The sequence below is a fragment of the Protopterus annectens genome, chromosome 8.part0, assembly GCF_019279795.1.
Source record: "Protopterus annectens isolate FY-2018-M chromosome 8.part0, PAN1.0, whole genome shotgun sequence".
NCBI lineage: Eukaryota > Metazoa > Chordata > Ceratodontiformes > Protopteridae > Protopterus > Protopterus annectens.
The window spans coordinates 1,223,631,824-1,223,655,182 of record NC_056741.1 but is presented as its reverse complement, the minus strand read 5'-3'; the positions used below and the strand labels follow the sequence as shown (position 1 = coordinate 1,223,655,182).

The window sequence follows — 23,359 nt, the reverse complement described above, 5'->3', positions numbered from 1 at the left end:
GTAAAGTTACATCAATTAACTCCAACAAAAATGATGGTTCAGGCTCATGTTTTCAAAGCTATATGAGATCTGAAAATATCTGCCAGTGTTGTGATAAGCAAGAACCTAAAACTTCATCTCAGATCTAGGCCTTATAGCGAATTGTACTTTTTTAGTTTAGATAAGGTTAACTAATCAATAGATGAGATAGCAGACAATTTGTGTCATTTTTCTTTTGATTATTACATTCGTGCTTTTCTTTCACGGCAGATTCAACTCCCCCAGTTCTCTCTGATTAATCTTTAGAACCCCCATACAACTGATCTTGGTTTTGTCCCTTCCTTTCTTTAAGCCAATCATCATGCACAGAGGACAATACTTATAGCAGACCTTAAATAATAGAATCAACCATTCATGCAACTTTGTTAGTAGAGAGTCTAAGCTCTCTGTAATACAATGTCATCAGCTACAGATACTAACTAAATGGCATTATCCATTTCAGTGTAACACTGTAATGTCTTCTAATACAATGTTTTAAAATATGAGCTACATTTCATTACTAATTAAAAAGGGTATATTTGATCAGATCACAGACCATTTGCCTGCATGCAACATCCCAGATGTTCATCGTGTTTCACTGTTGCAGTCCTAACCAATGGGTTATCCGGCTCCCGGTAGCCCTCGATCGGCCAAAATACCAAAGATAAGTAAATATGACATTAACTGTCATCGGTTACGTCAGAACGTCCGATACAAAAGGAGGCAGCTGATGTCACTTCCCAGTCTTCCTTGCCGCAGAGCCCGAAGCAGAAGCAATTTTGCACGAGTGCCAGTTGGCCGTTTACCTTTTTGATTTCTGACTACAAAGTTGAAGTCACCTACAGCTGAGTACCCCGTTGGGGATCCTCTTTTCTTGCCTTAAGGAATGTCAGAAAAAGTTAATAATTGTGTTGCCTGTGGAAAGCAGATTCCCCATCGAGATTTTCATTCCTACTGTATTATTTGCTTAGGCTTTGACCACGGCATTCCTAATTGTGATCTCTCTGCTTCCTTTAATTCTCGTGCTATTCGTCATCGGGCTAAGCTTTTAGCTAAACATTTTGGAGTGTGACCTAAGTTTGTCGGTATGGCGTCCGCTGGTCTTCAGGCTTCAGATATTCCTAAGAAGTGTAAGGATAAGGACCGCGACAGGCTTCTGAGGGTCAAGTCTTCCAATGATTTTAAGTTGGTCATCAGCCCTGCGGTAGCCAGTGAGGCGCCTTTGCAGCCCCTGCAGTCCATGGATTTTCAACCGCAGGCCTCGGTTGAGACCATTTCAGAGTCTCCCAGGCCTCCGACTTCCATTTTGTCTTTTGACCTTCCGCCTGTCTCCTCTTTAGCTGGATCCGGAGCTGCTAAGCTGGCGCCAGTTTCAGAGGCCTCCATTCTTTGTTCTGACAGCAAGCTCATACCGATGACCTCTACCATGACTTCAGCGGTGGCCAAGCTTCCCGAGTCCTTCAGACTTACTGGTAAATCCTCCAGTCATAAGCCTGTGAAGAAACAGGTTCCAGTTTCCTCATGTTCCCCTCAATCTCAAATGGTTAAAATGGCTAATGACCTTTTGACTAATTAGGGGTTCACAGCCTCCTCCTTCAAAAAGGGGTAGGGATTTCTCTCCAGAAGATTTATCTTATTCAGGTTCTGATATCTCTAGCATTTCTGCTGATGAAGAGGAAGTTTCTAAGGTTTTTTCCTCCTTTTGAGGATTCAGATGCAGAGGAATCCATTCCTTCTTCTTTTCCACCAGAGGATTTCTCTTTTGGTGATACTTTGAATACTCTTAGGGAGCATTTTAAATGGGAAAGTCAGGATTACCCCAATCTAAGAAAAGGATCAGGGAGTTTTTGGATTTGCCTCAGCATAAGCCTTTGGCTATTCCTCCAGTGTTGGAAGTGGTTGATGATGTTTTTCTGGAAAATTCCTTGACTCTGAATTCTGTTCCTCCTGCTGCCAGGAAACCTAACAGGTACTATAGAGTCCCTGATTTTCATTTGTTTATTTTCAGGAATCCGCTGGCTGATCCAGAGGTTATTTCTCAAGGGCCTAAAGGAGTTAAGGCCACTGTTACCAAGAATCCTGTTCCTTCTGACAGGGAATCTAGTAACCTAAATAGGTGGGGTAAAAAAAGTTTATACCTCTGCCACTCTTGCTATTAGGTCTACGAATTGCCTTTTTCATATGCTTAAGTATCAGCAGCACACCTTGGATGGTATTAAGTCAAAGATTGCAAGTGTGCCTCTTTTGGCAGAGAGTAAGGATATGCAGGATTTGCTGACTTCTGCCAGTCTTATCAATAAACATTCATTACATTGTAGTTTTGACATTCTAGAAGCCTCCTGCAGGCCGACAGCTACTGAATCTGTTATCAGAAGGCATGCTTGGCTAAGGGAAGAAAGTCTGAGTTTTTAGCTGTACCTTTACATAAGCAAAGTCTTTTTGGCAGCAAAGCAGAGTAAGTTCTCAAGAAGATGGAGGATAAGGCCAAGTCTACACAAACAGTTAAAGACTTTCTGCAAGTTCAACCTCCTCGCTTTAGCAGGAATTACCCTTCTAAGAGTTGGATGTTTCCTGATACAGGCAGACAGAACAGTTCCAGGACTAGAGGTTGCAAATCTTCTAGGGGGCAGGTGGCTACCTCTCAAAGGTCTAAGCGATGGCGTGCTTCCACTTCTAAGGCTGGAAGTTCTAAGCCTACATCTCAATCCAAGCATTCTCAATGACTCTGTCCAACTTCTGCCTGTTCCTGCCTGCCTGGAGTTTCCCTTAGGGGAAGGTTAGCCATTTTTGCAAATGTCTGGGCCACCATCACGAATGACAAATGGGTATTCAGAACTGTATCCCTAGGGCACAAGTTTTCTTTCCACACATTTCACGGACACTCCTCCAAACCAAAGGGCAGAAGTAGAAAAGCAAATTGTGTTTCTGTTGCATCTGGGGACAATAGAATCAGTTCCTGCTCAGCAGGTAGGCCAGGGCTTCTATTCCAGACTTTTCATAGTTCCAAAAAAAGAAAGCATCTGGTGTCCTAGCCTAGATCTATCCATTCTGAACTCTTTCTTGGTAATTCCAAAGTTCAAAATGCTCACTCTGCATCAGTTGCTACCAATGTTAGACAAGGACTCCTGGCTGGTAACTTTGGATCTCATAGAAGCTTATCTGCACATCCCTATCAGGGAAAGTTGCAGGCAATACCTTCATTTCAGAGTGGGTAAGCAATATTATCAGTTCTCTGCACTGCCCTTTGGCTTATCTACTGCTCCCAGAGTTTTCACAAAGTGCCTGGCTCCAGTCATTGCTTTTTGCAGGCAGACGAAAATTCAGAATTACCCATACTTGGACAACTGTCTAATTCAAGCAAATTCTCAGGAACAGCTGTTAAAGGATTTGGAATTTGTAAAGATGCTTCTCTCTTTCCTGGGTTACACTCTCAATGAGGAAAAATCAAAAATGGTTCCAACCAAGGAGATAACATTCCTGGGAGTGAGTCTGAACACAGCTGCTCAGATGATATATCTCACCCAGGAGAAGCAGGCAACTCTTTCTGTTAAGTTCAAGGATTTGGCAAGCCTGTCCCAGCTCTCTGCAAGGAAATAACTAAATATATAATTGAACGACTGGTAAGCTAACAAGCCACTCAATAAACCGTTAAAAACTGGTTTGTTGATACAACTTTTTAATGATAAAATGTAATAAAAACGGTGATACGTCAACAAAAATATCTCCGTACTAAGCGCTTTCACCCAACATCATAAAGGGCATCTTCCGAGTACAAATTCTTTAAAATGAAAGCCATCCTTTAAATACTTTAAATTAAATGATAAATTAATTGAATAATAGTATAATTGCATAATTATTACTGAAGGAACACTAAAATTCATCTAAGCCCCCAAATGTCCAATACTGTGAACAATAAATAAAACCTAACAGTTGTTTTTCAAATAAATGTTTGATAAACAGTAAATAGATAGAAAAGGTTAAAAAAGTTAAAAAATGAACAACAGTCACAAACATACAAAAATCTCACAAGATTTAGATATAGTAAACACATACTTAAATATGAATTAAATAATATATAGTACAACTACAATACATCTACATTACTACTTTCTTAATATATTTGATTTGTAAATTTATATACTTGTGAATAAATAAATAAATAATTATTCAATTTTAAACTATTCCAATACTGGATATCTGTTCTAAAATGTAATAAATTATAAATATAATAATAATGATGATAATAGTGATAATAGTATATTGTGTATGAATATGAGCTAAAATGTTAAAATGGTTAAAATCTGTTAAAATCATACTTAAATGAAATATGATTTTAATTTAAGTACACTAGAAATGGAAACGTAATCATTAATGCCTGGCAAAATACAAGCATTCAGCCTAAGCTGCCAGAGGCACTCCTTAGCTTCCAGAATAAATTTTTCATCCCCTCCCTTGTGCACATTGTGTGGCATTCTGTCAATAATAAAAAATAAGAATCTCTTAAAATTTGAACATCTAACACTATGGTTGTATAAGGCACTGGTGTTTTTATGTGTTTTTATATCTCTGACGTGTTCTCCTGTATGTACTCTAAGCTTCCTAATGGTTTTGCCAACATAAAATGCTTGGCATGTGGAGCAAGTCGCTACGTATACAACCATAGTTGAATTGCAATTACAGTGACCTGGGCATCTGATTGTTTTACCAAAGTTTGTTATGGCAACGTATGGGCCATCATTAATGTATTTACAAACCTGGCATGCTCAACATTTACTCATTTTTGACCTTTTGAAATTGTCAGTGTTGGTACTGGTTTCAAAAATATCTTTAAGGTTTCTACCTCTACTATAGGTGATCTTAGAATATGTACCCACCACTTCTAATAATTCTCCATTGCTACTAATAACACTGTTCCAAATTTCATGAATAATGCTCGCAATTTCAGGAGATCTTTCATTGTATGGTAAAATAAAAGTGTCCTGTCTAGACTTGGCTTTTTTATCTTCCATTGTGTTACTAACACCAAATTTAATTATAGGTCTGTACAATGAATACCTTTTAACATTAATCTCTTTCTTGATATTAAATACTAAATCATTTGGATAACCCCTATCTAAAAACATATTAGATAGTTTTTCCATCTCTAAATTAAATACTTCATCATTACTAATAATTCTAGACAGCCTCACCATCTGGCCCTTAACTAAATTCTTTTTTGGTAGTACGGATGACAGCTGTCAAAATGTAAAAAGGAATTTGAAAAAGTATTTTTCCTGAAAATATTGGATTGTATATTGTTATTTTGAAATGAGAAAACTATATCTAAAAATGCACAATCATTGTCATAAATTTGATTAGTGAATTTTAGAAAACTAGATGTCTTACCCAAAAATTCTACAAATTCAGCAAATCCGTCCTTACTTTCCTTCCAAACAATTAGTATATCATCCAAATATCGTAGATAAACAACAATTTTATTCCAAAAAGGGGATGTAAAAACATGCTCTGTCTCCCAGTGTGTTAAAACCAAGTTAGCGTATATTGGGGCACATCTTGCCCCCATGGCCACACCAGTTTTTTGTCTATAGTATTCTTCATTCATGTATAAAAAATTGTTTTCAAGAACAATTTCCATCAATTCTGTCAAAAATCTACATTTTGAGCCTTCCATACCACTAAATTTTAATAGAGTGGCCTCAAACATTTCCAAACCTTCTATATGTGGAATTACTGTGAATAAATTTACTACATCTATTGTAGCCATAAAAACGTTAGGCCCAAATCTTTCCTTGCTTTGTCTTATCAAATCAAGACAGTGCCAGGAATCCTTTAACACATGTGGAAGTTTACTAATTGTCTCCTTACAATGAAAATCTATATATACACCAATAGCCTCTGTCTTGGGTCCCCTTGCAGAAACAATAGGATGAAAAGGGGGGTTGTGTGTATTCTTATGTATTTTAGGAATTCCGAAAATGGACGGAATAACCGGAAACTCAACTGATAAATAAAAAAAACTCATCCTTGTTAATAATTCCGTCCATTAAATGTTCATATAATAACCAATCAATCTTAGTGTATGCTCTATACATTTCACTTTTACTTACTTTTTCATAGGTGTTACTATCACCCAACATATTGGTCATCTTATTGTAGTAATCTGTATTTGTCATTATGACTACACCCCCTCCTTTGTCAGGTTTCATAATTCTGTAGTTACCTGAGGTAGTTAATTCTCTCAAACAAAAAACTTCTGCTGAGGTCAAGTTTTGCATGTTATATGTTTTTTTGGTTAGTAGTCTCCTAATCTAACTTTCACATAGTGTTCCAACCAAGGAGATAACATTCCTGGGAGTGAGTCTGAACACAGCTGCTCAGATGATATATCTCACCCAGGAGAAGCAGGCAACTCTTTCTGTTAACTTCAAGGATTTGGTAAGCCTGTCCCAGCTCTCTGCAAGGAAATACCTGCAAGCTGTAGGATACATGGCCTCTTGCATTCTCATGATTCCATATGCAAGACTGCATATGATGAAATTTCAGTGGTACCTCAAGAACCTTTGGTGTCAACACACACAGGACCTGGATAAGATAATTCCTCTGCTTCCATGTCTGCAGACAGAGTTTCTATGGTGGGCGACAGCCTGTCTACAAAGCAGAGGCATGCCTTTTCGCCCACCTCCTGCCATTCAAGTTCTTACCACGGATGCATCGGACTACGCCTGGGGAGCTCACCTGAATGGCAGATGCATACAGGGATGTTGGAATGCCCATCAGATGCACCTGCACATAAATATAAAAGAGTTGATAGCAGTTCAGCGGGCCTTACTAGCTTTCAAGCATCTTCTTTCTCCAGAGACCCTGCTCGTCAGGATAAATAAATAAATAAATAATATTTATCAGTGTTTTTAAAGGAGGGCTGTGACCCTCTGAGTTCTCCCAATGTGCCCTCACCCCTAATCTTTAAATGTATTACCTCCAATGTTGCATAACCATGACTTTAATGCTAGCAAACTGTCATGTTTACCTGGTATAAGGAAAGTTATACTTCCAGCAGTCAGTCCCCTAGGCCACTTAGCATCTCTTTGTCAGCATATATTGCTCAGGGTACAGTGTTCAATGGAAAGGCAGTAGAGAAGTTAAAACAATGCCTCAGTTAAAACCATTCATGCTGTTTACTAATAGTTATAGAAGTACTGACATGTTAAGGACAATTCTTATTCTTTAAGTGGAATCAGAAATGCCAGCCTTGAGATCTTAATGAAGACTTATCATTAACTGAGCTACTTTAACATTTCCTTGAGAAACATCCTAAACTTCTAATAAATATTTCTGATTATCTCTCAATACCTAGATCCTAGGGTTGTATCTATTTATGAAGATGATAAATACCTTACATATTGTAAGAAAAATAACACACGTACTGTTCCATAAATGAAATTCAGAAATGACCTACAAACCTTTCTAATAAGGTATGACAGCCTAGGATTCATCATAATTAGCTGTAGAAGGATACAGGGAGTACAGCTGCTTGCCCCAGTCCATGTTTGGTATCTGTTTTTGAATTTCAGTGTGAGGATGGGTATGGGTATAAGTATGTTTTGTACCTTAAAAAAGTTAGAGTGCAATGGTTACTATGTAAATAACCATAGTTACTTCTTCTTCTTTCAGCTTTTCCCAGTTAGGGGTCGCCACAGCGGATCATCTGTCTGCTCATTATTGGCAGTGGAGTTTTTTACGGTGTCAAGTTGCCAGCCCGGCACCCAACCTTCCACAGAAGGCACACACACACACACACATGCACAGACTCACACTTATGGCCAATTTAGAGTATCCAATCCACCTACTGCATGTCTTTAGGATGTGGGAGGAAACCGGAGCACCCGGAGGAAATCCACGCAACCACAAGGAGGACATGCAGACTCTGCACAGAAGGCACCCCAGCCGATAATCGAACCGGAGAACCTCTTGCTGTGAGGCAATGATTCAGCCATACCCCTAACAGCACTGTTCAGTCTCAACCTCCATACAGATTTTGTACCAAGCAACTGGAGAACAGCTGCAGTCATTCCCCTGCATAAGAGAAGATTTTCCACAGACCCAGACAGTTATAGACCCTTAAGTCTAACCAGCCTTATATGCAAAGCCATGGAAAGACTTATCATGAAACTAATCAATCAGGACATAGGGAACCTCTGAGCACTGGATCTGTTTCTGTCTGGATTCATCAAAGATCATGCCTACTCACCATGGTCGATTTCTTTGTAAAGGTTACCAAAGCAATAGATGAAGGCAAAATGGTACACACTACATACCTCGACCTGACCAAAACTTTTGACACAATTCCCCACTCAGGCATAGTAGAAAAGCTAAATAAACTGGGAGTAAACCCTTATGTCACCCATTAGACTGCCAACTGGCTCATAGATAGGATGTGTGAAATCAAAATAGGGGAAGTTACTTCCACAAAGAGACCAGTCACCAGTGGAGTCCACCAGGGTTCTGTGCTGGACTTCTCCTGTTTTGCATCTACTTTTCTGAAGTAAAAGAAAATGCCAAAGTTACTTCTATAATTTAAAAATGAAAACAAAGTGCTATTTTGAAAGGATTTTTTAATGAAACAGGAAAATTCATGCTTTATCTGGACAGAAATGTATTAATCTTCACAGATTATAATGCTTGTTACCTCTTTGGTTTGTATCACTGATATTAAATACTTTCCTGCCTTTTAAAGCATGTATATTGTTTATGTATGCAGTGTATCTACAAAGATATGCATTAGCAGCTGTGTGTGTGTGTGTGTGTGTGTGTGTGTGTGTGTGTGTGTGTGTGTGTGTGCGTGTGTGTGCGTGTGTGTGTGTGTTGTGTGTGTGTGTTGTGTGTGTGCGTGTGCGTTGTGTGTGTGCGTGTGCGTGTGCATGTGTGTGTTTTGTGTGTGTGTGTGTGTGTGTGTGTGTGTGTGTGTGTGTGTGTGTGTGTGTGTGTGTGTGTGTGTGTGTGTGTGTGTGTGTGTGTGTGTGTGTGTGTGTATTGGAAGGGATAGCTGATCTTCAAAGAATGCATACTTATATGCCATACACCTGCAAAATGAGTGTGACATGGTAATACACTGAAATATTAAGACTTCTGAAACTTTTAAGTAATTTGACTGATATATTTTGAGAAGAGACATACAAATATTAAGTCAAATGCTGCAAATACAACATGTTAAGTTTAACACTGTTTTCTTTCTTAGATTCCAGCTTCATGAATAAGTATAATGGATTGTTTGTATTTATTTAACATTCTAGAAGCTTCATGTATTTCTGTTTGAGGACATCCTTGTAATAACACGGCCAGTCACCCAAAATGATCAGCTGCACTACCAGATGTACCGACAACCAATCCCAGTTCGTGACCTGGTGCTAGAAGATCTGCCAGATGGGGAAGTGAGGCTGGGTGGCTCAATTCGTGGTGCCTTTGCCACCAACAATGAGCGTGGTATGTACATTACAGTATTTGTATACTTAGAAACACAAATCTCTACTATGCCGAGGTTATCTATTTATGCCAGACTCATATGGTTAACGTGATACAAGATACATTACACAATTTTTGGGGGGCTGGAGTTACATCTGAACAGTAGGAGTGGAGATAAGACTATAATTAAAAGAACAATTCAAAAATATTCCTACCTCCTAGCCAGGGTTTACCTACAAGTGTCTGAGTGCAAAACTGACAAGGTTGCATCAAGCTGATCAAGTTTGCATGAAATTGCAACTCATCAACTGCTGTGTGTCAAAGCGAATTACCAGGACTGTTTCTGTGGTGTTGCTGTCAGAAAATCACATTTTTGAGATGTTATTTTTCTCATTGGTGGTGTAACCTTGTGTGAAGATATGTGAAGGCTGCCAGCCTAGCTAGACAGAATTTTGTAGATAATTCTGTCATTTGTAAATATTAATGTAAGCCACAGGCTTGATCTCTTAAATGGAAGAAAATGATGTTAAATTTGGTTCATAGGTTCATATGTTCATACTAGGCTATCTGCCCTAGGGCATTTATAAGCCTAGCCAGAATGTGTTTGGCTTTCGCCACCCATTTTAAATTAATTTTGCTATGCATTTTTTGAGGTTAGTATACTGTGCCTCTGTCTAACAGTGACACAGAAGTGATACCCGGGGTAAACCTATGATCTCCCATCCACTCATCAAGATTCCTCTTGAAGAGAGTCAATGAGGGACTCTGCCTAACCTGGACTGGGATTTTATTCCAGAGTGAAGGGAACCTCTGGGTTATGAATCTGTCCCTCCAGCATGTCCTATTTATTTCAGTGCTGAGGTTCAAGTCTCGAGCACGAGCTCGATGGGATTTGGATTTTCTGAGGTGCAGCATGTCCATTAATTCCAGGTTGGACATGGCTTTATATGTCAGGCACAGATCACCTCTGAACAGGCGGTATGCCACTGAGTAGAGCTGGAGTTTCTTTAACCGGGCAGCATATGGCATCTGTTTGAGCCCTTTGATCCTCTTGGTGAGGTACTTTTGGGGTCTTTCCAGTTGCTGCAGGTGTCTGGTAAGGTACATCCCAAAAGGGGCATTGTACTCAATTATGGGCCTGATGAGGGATGAGGGATGAGTAAAGAGGCATGATGACCTCCCCTGATCTAGATATGAATTCCTTCATGATTAGGTGGGCTATATAAAATATTTTTCTAACCACTTTGGCCACGTGGTTCTCAAATGAGAGATTGCTATAAACTTGGGTCCCCAGGTCCCTAATGACTTCTTCTGTACTTAATGGATTACCACCTATGTGGTAATTTGTGGGCACTTTGTTTTTGCCAAAGGTGATGACTATACACTTTTTGGCATTTAGCTTGAGGCCATGGCTCTGGCACCAGTTGTCTGTTTCTATGAGGCCCTTTTGGAGGATGCTTGTGTCAGCTGGAGAGTCGATTATGGCCCAGTTTGCAGTCATCTGTGAACTTGGTCAGCCACAGTCCTTCCATGTTGGCCTGTACCTCCGAGAAATATATACCGAACAAGAGAGGTCCCAGGACTGAGCCTTGTGGGACACCACTTGTAACTGGTTTGAGTCTGACATGGCACCAGCAATTCTAACCATGTGGGTTCTGTCCTTGAGCCAGTTTGCAATCCATCTAGTGACATAGGGGTTTATATTTAAGCTGGTGAGCTTATCTATAATGCCCGAGTGGGGTATTGTATCGAAGGCTTTTGCGAGGTCCAGGTAGGCTGTGTGGACCACCTTCCCCTTGTCAATGGCCTTGGTGACTGTTTCAAAGAAATCAACCAGGTTTAAGAGACAGGATCTGCCCTTAACAAAGCCAAACTGGGTAGGATCCAGTGTCTGTAGGTCCTCAATATCTTTATTTATGAGGTCCATGATGATCCTTTCCATAGCTTTGCAGACCAAGCTAGTCAGGCTTATGGGGCGATAGTTTCCAGGATCCGTTGAGGCACCACCTTTATGGAGAGGGACCACTGTTGCTGTATGCTACTCTTTGGGCACATATCCTGTAGTAAGGCTGAGATTGAACAGTAGTTTTATGTTTGGGTTTAGCTCTTCTTGGAGTTCATGTAGGACGCAGCCCGGGACACCATCTGGTCCCATTGATGCTGTGTTTTTTGCTTTGGAGAGGGCGTCTCTAACCTGAGCATCTGAGATGTCGGGGGGGCAGCACTCTGCTGGGATAGATATTTGCCCTTTTGGTGGGAGTTTGCGCTGAACCTGTCAGCTAGGATGTTGGCAATGTCTGTGGGTTCAGTGTATTTTTTGTCATTTTGGACTAATTCTGAGTATATCTGGGAATTACCACCCAGGTTCCTAACATAACTAAAGAAAGCCTTATGATTATCCTTAGTGTCCTGTGCAATTTTTCTCTCGAAGCTGGCCTTAGACAATTTTATGAGTGCCCATAGTTTTTTGCTAATACTGAAAAGTGATGCCTTCCCTTTTTGGGATTTTGCTCTATCATTTAGTAGCTTCCTCCTTCTATTGTATAGTTTGTTTATGGCTGGGGTCCACCAGACAGGACGTCTGCCTTTGGAGGATTGGGTCTTGGTTTTATTTGGGATCGCATGATCCATGCATTCCTGAAGGTGTTCATAGAATGCGTTTATAAATGATTCTGCGGTCTGGGCCGTATTTTCCACAGGCCCAGGGGCTTTGAAGGATTCCACCATGGTTTTGAGGAATGTGAAATTTGCTTTAGAGAAGTTTTTCACTGTGGTTTTCTGGGCAGGGGGTGGGGTCAGGATGTGAATATCCAGTGAGATTAGTTTATGGTCTGATCTTACCAGTGAGGGATACACTTCTGGTCTGGAGCATAGAGTCCCCATGTTGGTGATGATCAGGTCCAGTATGTTTTCCCCTCTTGTGGGAGTGGTAACAAGTTGTTCCATAGCATTTGGGTTTATAAATTCTAGGAACCTTTGGGCTAGGGTGTTGGAGCTAGAGTAATGCTCGCAGTCTATGTTTGGGTAGTTGAAGTCGCCCAATATAATGGTGATTGGAGAGACCTTCATATTTTCCAGTGTTCTCAGAAAGGCCGAGTGGGGTTTCTGGGTTTGGGAGGGTGGTCTGTAGCAGGCTATAAACTGGAAGGCAGTTTTACCCACTGTTGCATATGGATAGTCTCTGATGCTTCGTGCTTTGCCACCAACCTGGAGGTGTGGGTATCTTTGATGAATATCGATACTGCCCCTCCTTTTGTGGTTCGGTCCAAGTATGAGGTATAACCTGGTAGTGCTGGGGTGCTCTCGGGAGCCCTGAACCAGGTTTCTGTTACTGCACAGATATCGATGTTCTCCATGCTAAGGAGAGTTTCGAGTGCGTGCATCTTGAGGTTTAGACTTCTGGCGTTGAGTAGCATTACTCTTAGTTTCTTATCCCTTGTGATACCTATGGAGGTGGGTTTGTCTTTTGAGCCTTGCCTAAAAAAGGCACTATGGGGGTAGCAAGAGCCTTTGCCAATATCCGAAAGCCCAGGGGTGACAGGTGCAAGCTGTCCCTAGCGAAGCATCGTGGCTTGTCGAGCATATCATCCCAAGCTGACAGGCATTGGATCCCCTTTGAATGACACCAGTACTTAAGCCAGTTGTTGAAATTGATCATCTTGTCTTCATATTGTGGCATCATTCTTGGTGAGGATAAGATGCTACTCAAGGTCAGGGTCATACTGGCCTGGGCTACATGCTCAGAGAGCTCCTTTATGTCTCTTTTCATGTAGTCCAGGGAGGTACATCTCAGGTCATTCACACCAGCATGGACAATGACTGAGTCATATTTGTACTTGCCTTGGAGTGACCTGAGTGCTTGTGTTATGTGGCGGATCCTAGCGCCTGACAGGCTGCTCACCGTGACCCTCTCCTTGTTCAGCCTGGTGAGCGGGACGCCAGTGTGCCTGACGATAGAGTCACCTATTACAAGTGTATCAGGTGTGTTGTTTAGTCTTAAGGGCTGTGACTGTTCAGCACACTGGCTTTGTGAGATATGTGTTGCACGTGTTTTGTTTTGGGGTAGCGGTTGCTTGGGTGTCTGCTTTGGAGGTCTCTGCTGCTTAGGCAGATCTTTATTTATAGCCTCCAGTATGTTTTTGTGTGATTATGTGTTTGGTTTGCTGTCGTGGTAGGTCTATGTGAGACTGGAATTGTAGTGAGTGTGGTTTCCTTCTCCTCCTGACTGGTTATGCCAGTACTGAGTTGAGAGAGCTTAGCCTCCAGTTTGGCTATATGGTTGCATCTCTCACATGTGTTGGAATTTGTTGGGAGGAGGAGAGGGTTGTCTGTGTACATGAGGCAGTTGTAACATTGCCTCAAGATTCCCAGATTCACCAGCTGGACCAGAGAGGAGATTGACAACTGACCTTTGGACATGCTAGAATAATATTGGGAATTCCTTAATAATTGAAAACAAGGGCCAGTGGGGAGTGAGGGTGTAGTGCTTTTAATTTTTAGTACTGACTTATATAATTCAGAAATTGAAACTTCAGAAATGTAACCACATTGCACTCTTCTGGAGGAAAGCTGATAAGTCAAGCATTGTATAATTGTTTGATCTCAAAACTCAGATCCAGGATGTCTGAATGAAGGAATTATTGCTATTGTTTTGAGACCAGAGGTAATTGCTAGAATTTGCATGTATAATGTCTTTTATTGCTGTAGTTTCCTGACCAGGTGCAAGATCAAAAGGGCTGCTAAACTCTGAGTTTCTGTTAGCCTGGGAACCAGAGAAAAAAGTTATGTAATCTGAAATGAGTCAGTAGTACTGTGTTATCAGTTTAAGGACAGAGAGAGAAAGAGAGAGAGAGAGACTCAGGGCATTTTGCATTTGTCTTCAGAACATCCAACATCACCAGCACTGCCTGGCTCTATATGTACGCTTATTTTAGAACTGTGATTGATCTTAGAAATAGGAAGATTAGACTATTTGTTTTCTGTACTGATGTCAGAACTAGTCTACTGTATTATTTTAAACATTTTCATGTGATCTCTGAACTCTTGACTAGCACTGTGCAGTAAGAAGTATTGTTGTGTGTTCTTATTATTTATTATTAAATATTTTTAAACCTTTCAACTGTGGCTGTTTTATGTAGAGATAATTTAAGCTCTAGAGTACATTGCATGTATATAGTGATACTGGCCAAACCACTCCAATAACCTTTACTGTTCAGTCACACTTACCATTTGGATAATGATATTGCACAGTAATAATTGGACACCCTTTGATAAGGGCATTTTTAGTAGCTGATAGTAGTGGTTGGTGATAGCTGGTACTACCTTATAGACTGGCAGGAAGGGGCACAGTTGGAGAAGCTGTGCCAGCCTTCCCCAGGAGTGTCTGTTTGTATCTAAATAAAATCTTAAATTGTGTAGGTGTGTGTGTGTGTGTGTGTGTGTGTGTGTGTGTGTGTGTGTGTGTGTGTGTGTGTGTGTGTGTGTGTGTGTGTGTGTGTGTGTGTGTGTGTGTCAGCTACTTGGGCAGGGACATGAAGCACTGGTTGGACAGAGAGGGTGCTGGAGGTTTTAGCTTGACCACTAGGCTGAAATCCAGACCCTATAGCTGTTCCAGTGGGTAGTCTTATTTGTGATCTGGAGAGAAAGGGAGAAACCAGCCCCATACTGACTGTGATCTTTGTGTGCTCTTAAGGGAAAGTGTACTTTACTGTGTGTGTATTTGTTAGCCATCCCAATGTGGACACCCATCACTGGTGTTAATGGTGAGGAGTGAGGCTCCTTGATTGCGGGGCCAGTGCACAGGCATCACATATTAATTGGTGGCAGTGTTGGGATATCCACACAACATATTAATTGGTTGGCACATACTAATTAGCTTGTAGTGGTGTGGATAGTGAATTCCTGTAGCTTGTGTACAGTGATCACTGACAATGTTTTTGTACTCTAAATCAGTCATGCAGTGAATATTCAGAGTTCAGATCACAATTGTTTTATTTATTTATTTTGTGAGCTTAGTTAGTCAGGGAGAGCATGCAAGCATGTCAGCAGAGGAGTATGGAAAGCTGACAAGCAGCCAGTTGGCCGAGATGTGCCAAGCTAAAGGACTGGTGCAGGGAAACCTGACTAAGGCAGACATGATTGCAGCTTTGGTCACAGCTGCATCAGAAAACACCAACCAGGAGGATGATCAGACTGGCCATGGAGATGTACAACACTCAGGGAATGGACAGCTCAACTTTTGTGCAGAGGACTTAGAAATCCATCTGGAGATAAAGAGACTAGAGTTGGAGGCCAGGCATTTGGAAATGGAAGCTGTGGAAAAGGAGTGGCAGAAGCAGCATGAAAAGGAGATGCTGACTCTTTACCAGAGTCATGGAGATAATGAGGAAGGGAGTATCTCCCATTAGGGAAACCACAGTAAAAAATTTCCCCAAAGCCAACTTCACACTTCTTAAGACAGAAGTGGCAAACTTCACGACACCCATGCAGATGGACAATAGAGGTAAGACTGCTGAATCCTACACAAATGCATTTTATAAGCACTTACACGAGTGCATGGATCATGCTATCCATAACAGAACCAAGATGCTATCCTCCAAAAAAGGAAGCCAATCTGGTGGCCCCTGCCATAAACAAATTCTACAAAAGAAGAAAGAAACTGTTGCAAAAAAGAGTAAAATTCCATGATTGGAGGAACTCCCTGGTCAGCCTCAGTAAGAAGCCGAGATCCCTCATAAAATCCTCCAAAGCTAGTTTTTTTTTTTTTTTTTTTTTTTTTGTCTTTTCGGCTTTTCCCAGTTAGGGGTGTCACCACAGTGGAACTCCAGTCCGCTAATGATTGGCAGTAGATTTTTATGGTGCCAAGTTGCCAGCCCTATGCTCAACCTTCAGCGAAGGCACAACCATTCACGCATGTCTTTTGAATGCCACTCGACTGCAGAGATGACATGCAGACTACACACAGAAGGCACTACAGCCAAGAATCAAACAAGAGAACCTCTTGCTGTGAGGCAACAACGCTACAGCTGCACCACCTCCAAAGCTAGTTGCAAAAACAAAATTGCCACTGATTCTAAAGACAACCACAAAGCATTCTATAGCTATGTCACGAATCTCAATGGCAACACACAGATCTGCTCTGAGTTACAGAACAATGTTAATAAATATACAAAACCAACTGATATTGCCAACATCCTGGCAGACAGGTTCAGTGCTAACTTTACCCCCCCCCTCACCCCCTAAAGGGCCCATCTCTATACTGGAAGAATTCAAAGTTCCTGTAATCATGGCTGCACAGGTAAAAACCACACTCTCCAAAGCCAAGAACACAGCATCCATGGGACCTGACAACATCCCAGGGTGCATTATACACGAACTACAGAATAAACTGGCAGCCCACCTAAGCACCATGTTCAATCATAGCCTCACCTCAGGCTTTGTGCCTACTAAATGGTGCATAGCAATGGTTATCCCACTCCACAAAGGGGAAGCCACCACGGACCCCGGGAACTACTGCCCCATTAGCCTAATGAGCCTGGTCTGCAAGGCCATGGAGTGTATCATCATGGAACTTATAAACAAAGACATTGGTAATCCCCAAACTCTGGACACCACCCAGTTCAGGTTTGTAAAAGGCAGATCATGTCTCCTAAATCTGGTAGACTTCTTTGAAGCAGTCACCAAAGCCGTAGACGAGGGTAAGGTGGTTCACACAGCTTATCTAGATCTCGCCAGGGCTTTTGACACCATTCCCCACTCTGGAATTATAGATAAACTAACTAAACTAGGTATAAATCCCTATGTCACAAGATGGGTTGCCAACTGGCTCACTGACAGAACCCACACTGTGAAAGCAGCAGACTCCAAATCCGACTTCAGACCAGTGACAAGTGGAGTACCACAGGGTTTCAGTCCTGGGTTCTCTTCTGTTTGGTATCTACTTTTCTGAAGTACAGGCTAACACAGAAGGTCTTTGGTTAACAAAGTTTGCAGATGACTGCAAACTAAGAGCCATAATCGAAACTCCTAATGATGTGGACATCCTACAAAAGGGTCTCACCGCGACAGATGCCTGGTGTCAAAACCATGGCCTCAAGCTCAGTGCCAAAAAGTGCATTGTCATCCCCTTTGGTAAAAACTCTGTACCAATGAGCTACCACATAGGTGGTAGTCTACTTAACACTGAAAGCTTGATAAGAGACCTTGGGACACAGGTGGACAGTAGTCTCTCCTTTGATAATCACATCTCCACAGTGGTCAGGAAATCCTTCTACATGGCACACCTCATCACAAAAGGTTTCTCATCCAGGAAAAAAGAGGTCATTGTTCCCCTCTACTCATCACTCATTAGACCCATTATAGAGTACAACGCCCCTTTTGGTATGTACCTCACAAGACATCTACAGCAATTGGAAAGGCCACAGACATACCTCACAAAGAGGATTACCAGCCTCAAACAAATGCCCTATGCAGACCATCTCAAAAAACTCCAGCTTTACTCTGTCACATATCGCCTACTCAGAGACGATCTCTGCCTAACCTACAAAGCTATGTTAAACCCAGCACTGTTGGGCATGCTCCACTTAAAGAAATCACAATCCCTCCAAGCTACACGCTCTAGGGACCTAAATCCTGTCACCGCAATAAAAAGAACATGCTGGAGGGATAGATTCCTGTCCCAGAGAATTCCCATACTCTGGAACAAACTACCTATCTATATCAAACAAAGCTCCTCATTAGCACTCTTCAAGAAAAATCTTGATGATTGGATGGGAAATAGGAAATTCACCCCGGGGATCACCTCTGTGGCTCTGCTCAACAGGGGCACAGGAAAATCATTTTCTTGGGTGGCGAAAGCCAGGGTACCTTTTTGGCTAGGCTTATATAGGCCCTAGGGCCAATAGCCTAGTATCTACCTATGAACCTATGAATCTATGGTCCCCAGAAGCATAAACATCAGTAAATTTCTTCCACAGTTTACAGAGGGGGATCATTTTGATAGGTTCATTCATATGCTTGAGAGGGTATGTAAACAGTATGATGTTGACCAAAGGCTCTGGGTATGGTTCCTGACCCCTGTACTCCATGGTAAAGCTGTAACTATGTTGCCCAAAATGTCTGACATTGACTGTTTTAATTATACTGCTGTTAAGAATTGTTTGTTAGAATTCTTTAAGCTTACACCTAAAACTTTCAGGAAAAAGTTCTGTGAGCATAGATGCAAGGCAGATGAAAGTGTGTGTGAATATGTTACTGAACTGAGCACTTATTTTAATAGGTGGGTGAGTGGATGTCAGGTTACCAGTTTTGAAGGGCTGGTAGACCTTTTGGTGAGGGAACAAACCCTTAGCACTTTGCCTGAGGACATGAGGATCTAGTTAGCTGATAGACAATGTGCTACTTCCGATGAGTTGGGGAAGGAGAGAGATCTATACCTAGCAAGCAGGGCATCCCTGCACAGGAAAGTTTCCCCCAATACTGCTCATGCATCTAAAGGAACCCATGGTGGGCAGCCCAGACTTCCTCAACAGAATCTGCCAGTAGCAGGGTAAGCCACTAGTCCAGGTACACATCCAGGACCTAGGGTTAAATGTTTTGAATGCAACCAGTGGGACCATGTGGCATACAGATGTCCATGGAGGCAAGGTGGGGAACAAAAGGTGAGAGAGCCAGTAAGTGGGAAAGACAAAACACCAGTAGTAGGTTGTCTTGAGACAACAGGGGTACTAAACTACTATCCTGCAGATGTGGTTGTGGAGGTAGTACCATGTGTTTATGCTGTTACATGCAGTCATGCTTCAAGACAAGCTTGTGTGTCTGGTAGCCTGGGGTAGACCAAGGCAGACTGTATACTTGCAGTCAGGACTGGTGTGGTGGCTACTTCAGGGAGGAAGCTACACTGTAGTAGTGAGACTGAAGGGGAGCCACAGCTGCTTGTGGGTACTGATATTCCCTTGGACAGAGGGACTGCAAGGGTAGAGGTGAATAGTAGTACCCAGGATGACAGTGAGGCACCGCTGTCAGAGAATACCAGACTTCCTGTGGAAGGGAATCTGGGGAGGGTTACAAATAGAGAGTTGAGACAGGCTCAGCTCTCAGACCCTACATTGCAAGACCTGAGAGAGGTAGCTTTTGAGGGACCTGATTCTCAAGGGAAGGGGATATCTGTATACTGGTACAAAGGGTTACTGTATAGAGAGTGGACCCCTAAGGGAGGGCTAGAAGGTGAGAGAGAGAGTACAGCAGTTGGTAGTGCCTAGAGCCTAACATCTGGTGCTTCCAGCCATAGCCCATGATATTCCCTTTGCAGGTCATATGGGCATAAAACGTACAAAGAGATGTATTATGAAGAATGTTTATTAACCTAGAATTTCCAGAGATGTAACCGGGTTCTGCAGGACCTGTGAGCAGTGCCAAAAGGTAGGCAAGACAGGAGACAAGGTGAGAGCTCCTTTGATACCTTTACCTGTGATTCAGGAGCCATTTCAGAGGGTAACTATGGATATTGTGGGGCCTCTGAGTACCCCAAGTTCCACAGGGAAAAAGTATATCCTAGTGGTAGTAGATTATGCTACAAGATACCCTGAGGCAGTGGCTTTGTCATCCATTCAGACAGAAAATGTGGCAAATGCTTTGTTAGAGATTTTCAGCAGGGTAGGTTTCCCAAAAGAAATATTGACTGACAGAGGCGCCAGTTTCATGTCAGACCTGCTGGTTGTCTGTGGAAGTAATGTGGGGTGAAGCACCTGAAGACCACCCCTTACCATCTGCAGAATAATGGTCTGGTTGAGAGGTTAAACTCTACAATCAAGTCCATGCTATGGGCATTTGCAGACCAGTTTAACAGGAAGTGGGACAAATATTTGCCCCATCTGTTTGCTTATAGAGAGGTTCCCCAGGAATCCACAGGTTTTTCACCCTTTGAGTTGCTGTATGGGCATAGGGTGAGGGGACCGCTAAATTTAATTCATGATGAGTGGGAAGATGAGTGTGAACCTCACAAGGAGTTTGTTGTGGCATATGTCCTAAACCTCAGGACAAGGCTCAGGGAACTCATGGATTTTGCCCAGGAGAACCTGGCAGAAGCCCAACAACAGAAAAAGGTATGGTATGGCAGGAATGCTCAAGCTAGAGAGTATGCTGTAGGGCAGCAGTTAATGGTTCTCCTTCCTGTCAGACACAAAAAGCTGCAAGCAGCTTGGGAGGGACCCTACAAGGTGGTAAGAAAGGTAAGTGATGTTACTACATGGTGAAACTGTTAGGCAGGAGGCAGGCGCACAAGTTGTGCCATGTTAACATGATGAAACCTTACCATGATAGGGAAGCCCTTGTGCTGAGTATTAGCAGTGGCTTGCAGGAGAAGTCTGAGGGAGATCTGGTGACTGATCTCCTCAGTGAGGCTCGGACTGACACCTCAGTGGAAGGGGTAGCAATGTCCCAGCAGCTATCTCCTACCCAAGTTCGAGAAATCCGAGCAGTGTTACAGGAGTTTGAGGACATGTTCATTGGGAAAACAGGGTGCACCCACCTGGTGCAGCACCAGGTGGATACAGGATCCCAAAGGCCTATTAGGCAGGCCCCTTATAGGGTGCCTGAGAGAGTCAAACAGACTTTGAGGGACTAGATACAGAAAATGTTGGAACTAGGGTTAATTCAAGAGTCCAACAGTCCCTGGGCCTCCCCAGTAGTGCTGGTGCCAAAGAAGGATGGCAGCACCAGGTTCTGTGTGGACTACAGGAAATTAAATAGTCACTCACAGTCAGATGCTAACCCCGTGCCTAGGACAGATGAGGCCTTAGAGCAGCTGGGTGGTGCTAAGTATCTTACCACCATTGATTTTACCAAGTGTTACTGACAGGTGCCCTTGACTCCCAGTGCTAAACAGAAGTCAGTCTTTGTGACTCCTTTTGGATTGTATGAGTTCACAAAGATGCCCTTTGGGATGAAAAATGCCCCAGCAACTTTTCAGAGGCTGGTAGATCACATCCTAGCAGGTGCAGGAGGGTTTGGCCTTGCTTATCTAGATGATATTGCCATCTAGAGCCATTCCTGGCAAGAGCACTTTCAACATGTCAAGGAGGTGCTGGGCACACTACAGAGGGCAGGGTTGACCATTAAGCCCAGCAAATGTCAGATAGGTATGGCAGAGGTCTCCTACCTGAGACATAGAGTGGGGAGTGGTAAGATCAGGCCAGAACCTGCCAAAGTGGAAGCCATTCAGGCATGGCCTGCACATGTTACCAAAAAGCAGGTGAGGGCATTCTTAGGGACAGCAGGGTACTACAGAAAGTTCATCTCCAGTTATAGTACCATAGCTGCTCCCCTCACAGACCTGACAAGGAATAACAGGTCAGATAAGGTAGTGTGGACCACAGCATGTGAGCAGGAATTCCAAAAGCTTAAAGAAGCTTTAGGAGCACCCCCTGTGTTAGCCAGTCCAGATTACAGCAAAGAATTTGTTGTGCAGGTGGATGCTTTGAACCATGGGGTGGGGGGTGTACTTAGCCAGATTTCTTCAGAGGGGAAGTGCACCCAGTGGTTTATCTCCATCATAGGAAATAGGAAGATTAGACTAGTTGTTTTCTGTATTGATGTCAGAACTATTCTACTGTATTATTTTATCCATTTTCATGTGATCTCTGAACTCTTGACTAGCACTGTATAGTAAGAAGAATTGTCTTGTGTTCTTATTATTTATTATTAAATATTTTTAAAACTTTCAACTGTGGCTGGTTTATGTAGAGATAATTTAAGCTCTAGAGTACATTGCATGTATATAGTGATACTGGCCAAGCCACTCCAATAAGCTTTGCTGTTCAGTCACACTTACCATTTGGATATTAAAATTGCACAGTAATAATTGGACACCCTTTGATAAGGCCCTTTTTAGTAGCTGATATCAGTGGTTGGTGGCAGCTGGTACTACCTTACAGACTGAAAGGAAGGGGCACAGCTGGAGAACCTGTGCAGCCTTCTCCAGGAGTGTCTGTGTGTTTGTATCTAAATCAAATCTTAAAGTGTGTGTGTGTGTGTGTGTGTGTGTGTGTGTGTGTGTGTGTGTGTGTGTGTGTGTGTGTGTGTGTGTGTGTGTGTGTGTGTGTGAGCTGCTTGGGCAGGGACATGAAGGTATTGTACAGAGAGGGTGCTGGAGGTTTTAGCTTGACCACTAGGCTGTGATTTGGACCCTATAGCTGTGCCAGTGGGGAGTCTTATTGGGGATCTGGAGACAAAGGGAGAAACCAGCCCCAGACTGACTGTGATCTCAATGTGTTCTTAAGGGAAATTGTACTTTACTGTGTGTGTATTTGTTATCCCTCCCAATGTGGATGCCCCTCACTGGTGTTAGTGATGAGTATTGAGGCTCCTTGATTGCTGGGCCAGTGCATGGGTGACACACCTTGGAGTTAGTATATATAAGTAAATGGGTACGGAGGAGTGTGAAGTCCCACATGGTGTGAGACTTACTCCCCAGAAAATAGTAATTTTTATTTTAATTAATTAAAAATGGAAGCATATTCTAAGCACATAAAGTCAATAAAGCAAACCAACAGCATTACAAATTATAAATGTAAGAATAAATACAAATTATGCTAAATGAGTATTGTGACCTAAAAATGTAAATTGCAAGAAAATCTCATATTATTTCTAATACTTAAGTCCATATTTGAGATTTCCTGGTATTTTTAAGCAAAATACAAAAGCAACATCCCTGCTAATACTTACCAGTTGACTCAGGACAACCTGGACTTACCTAGTCAAATGCATAAACATGTGGAACAGAAACTCTAAGGTATTGTACATTTTAATTTTTTTTAAAAAGACATTATTGGAAACATAAACAAATAATAAATTACTAAGCAAACAAACAACCAATCAAACTTAC

General features: G+C 42.1%; 1 protein-coding gene across 1 annotated transcript in view; it reads left to right on the top strand.

Moving 5' to 3' along the window:
• LOC122809319 (rho guanine nucleotide exchange factor 3-like) overlaps positions 1–23,359 on the top strand; it is a 278,435-nt gene that overhangs the window by 236,050 nt on the left and 19,026 nt on the right. Inside the window, exon 9 of the mRNA XM_044080719.1 lies at positions 9,309–9,498. Coding sequence (XP_043936654.1) covers positions 9,309–9,498 — 190 coding nt within the window. The remainder of the gene's footprint in view (positions 1–9,308; positions 9,499–23,359) is intronic.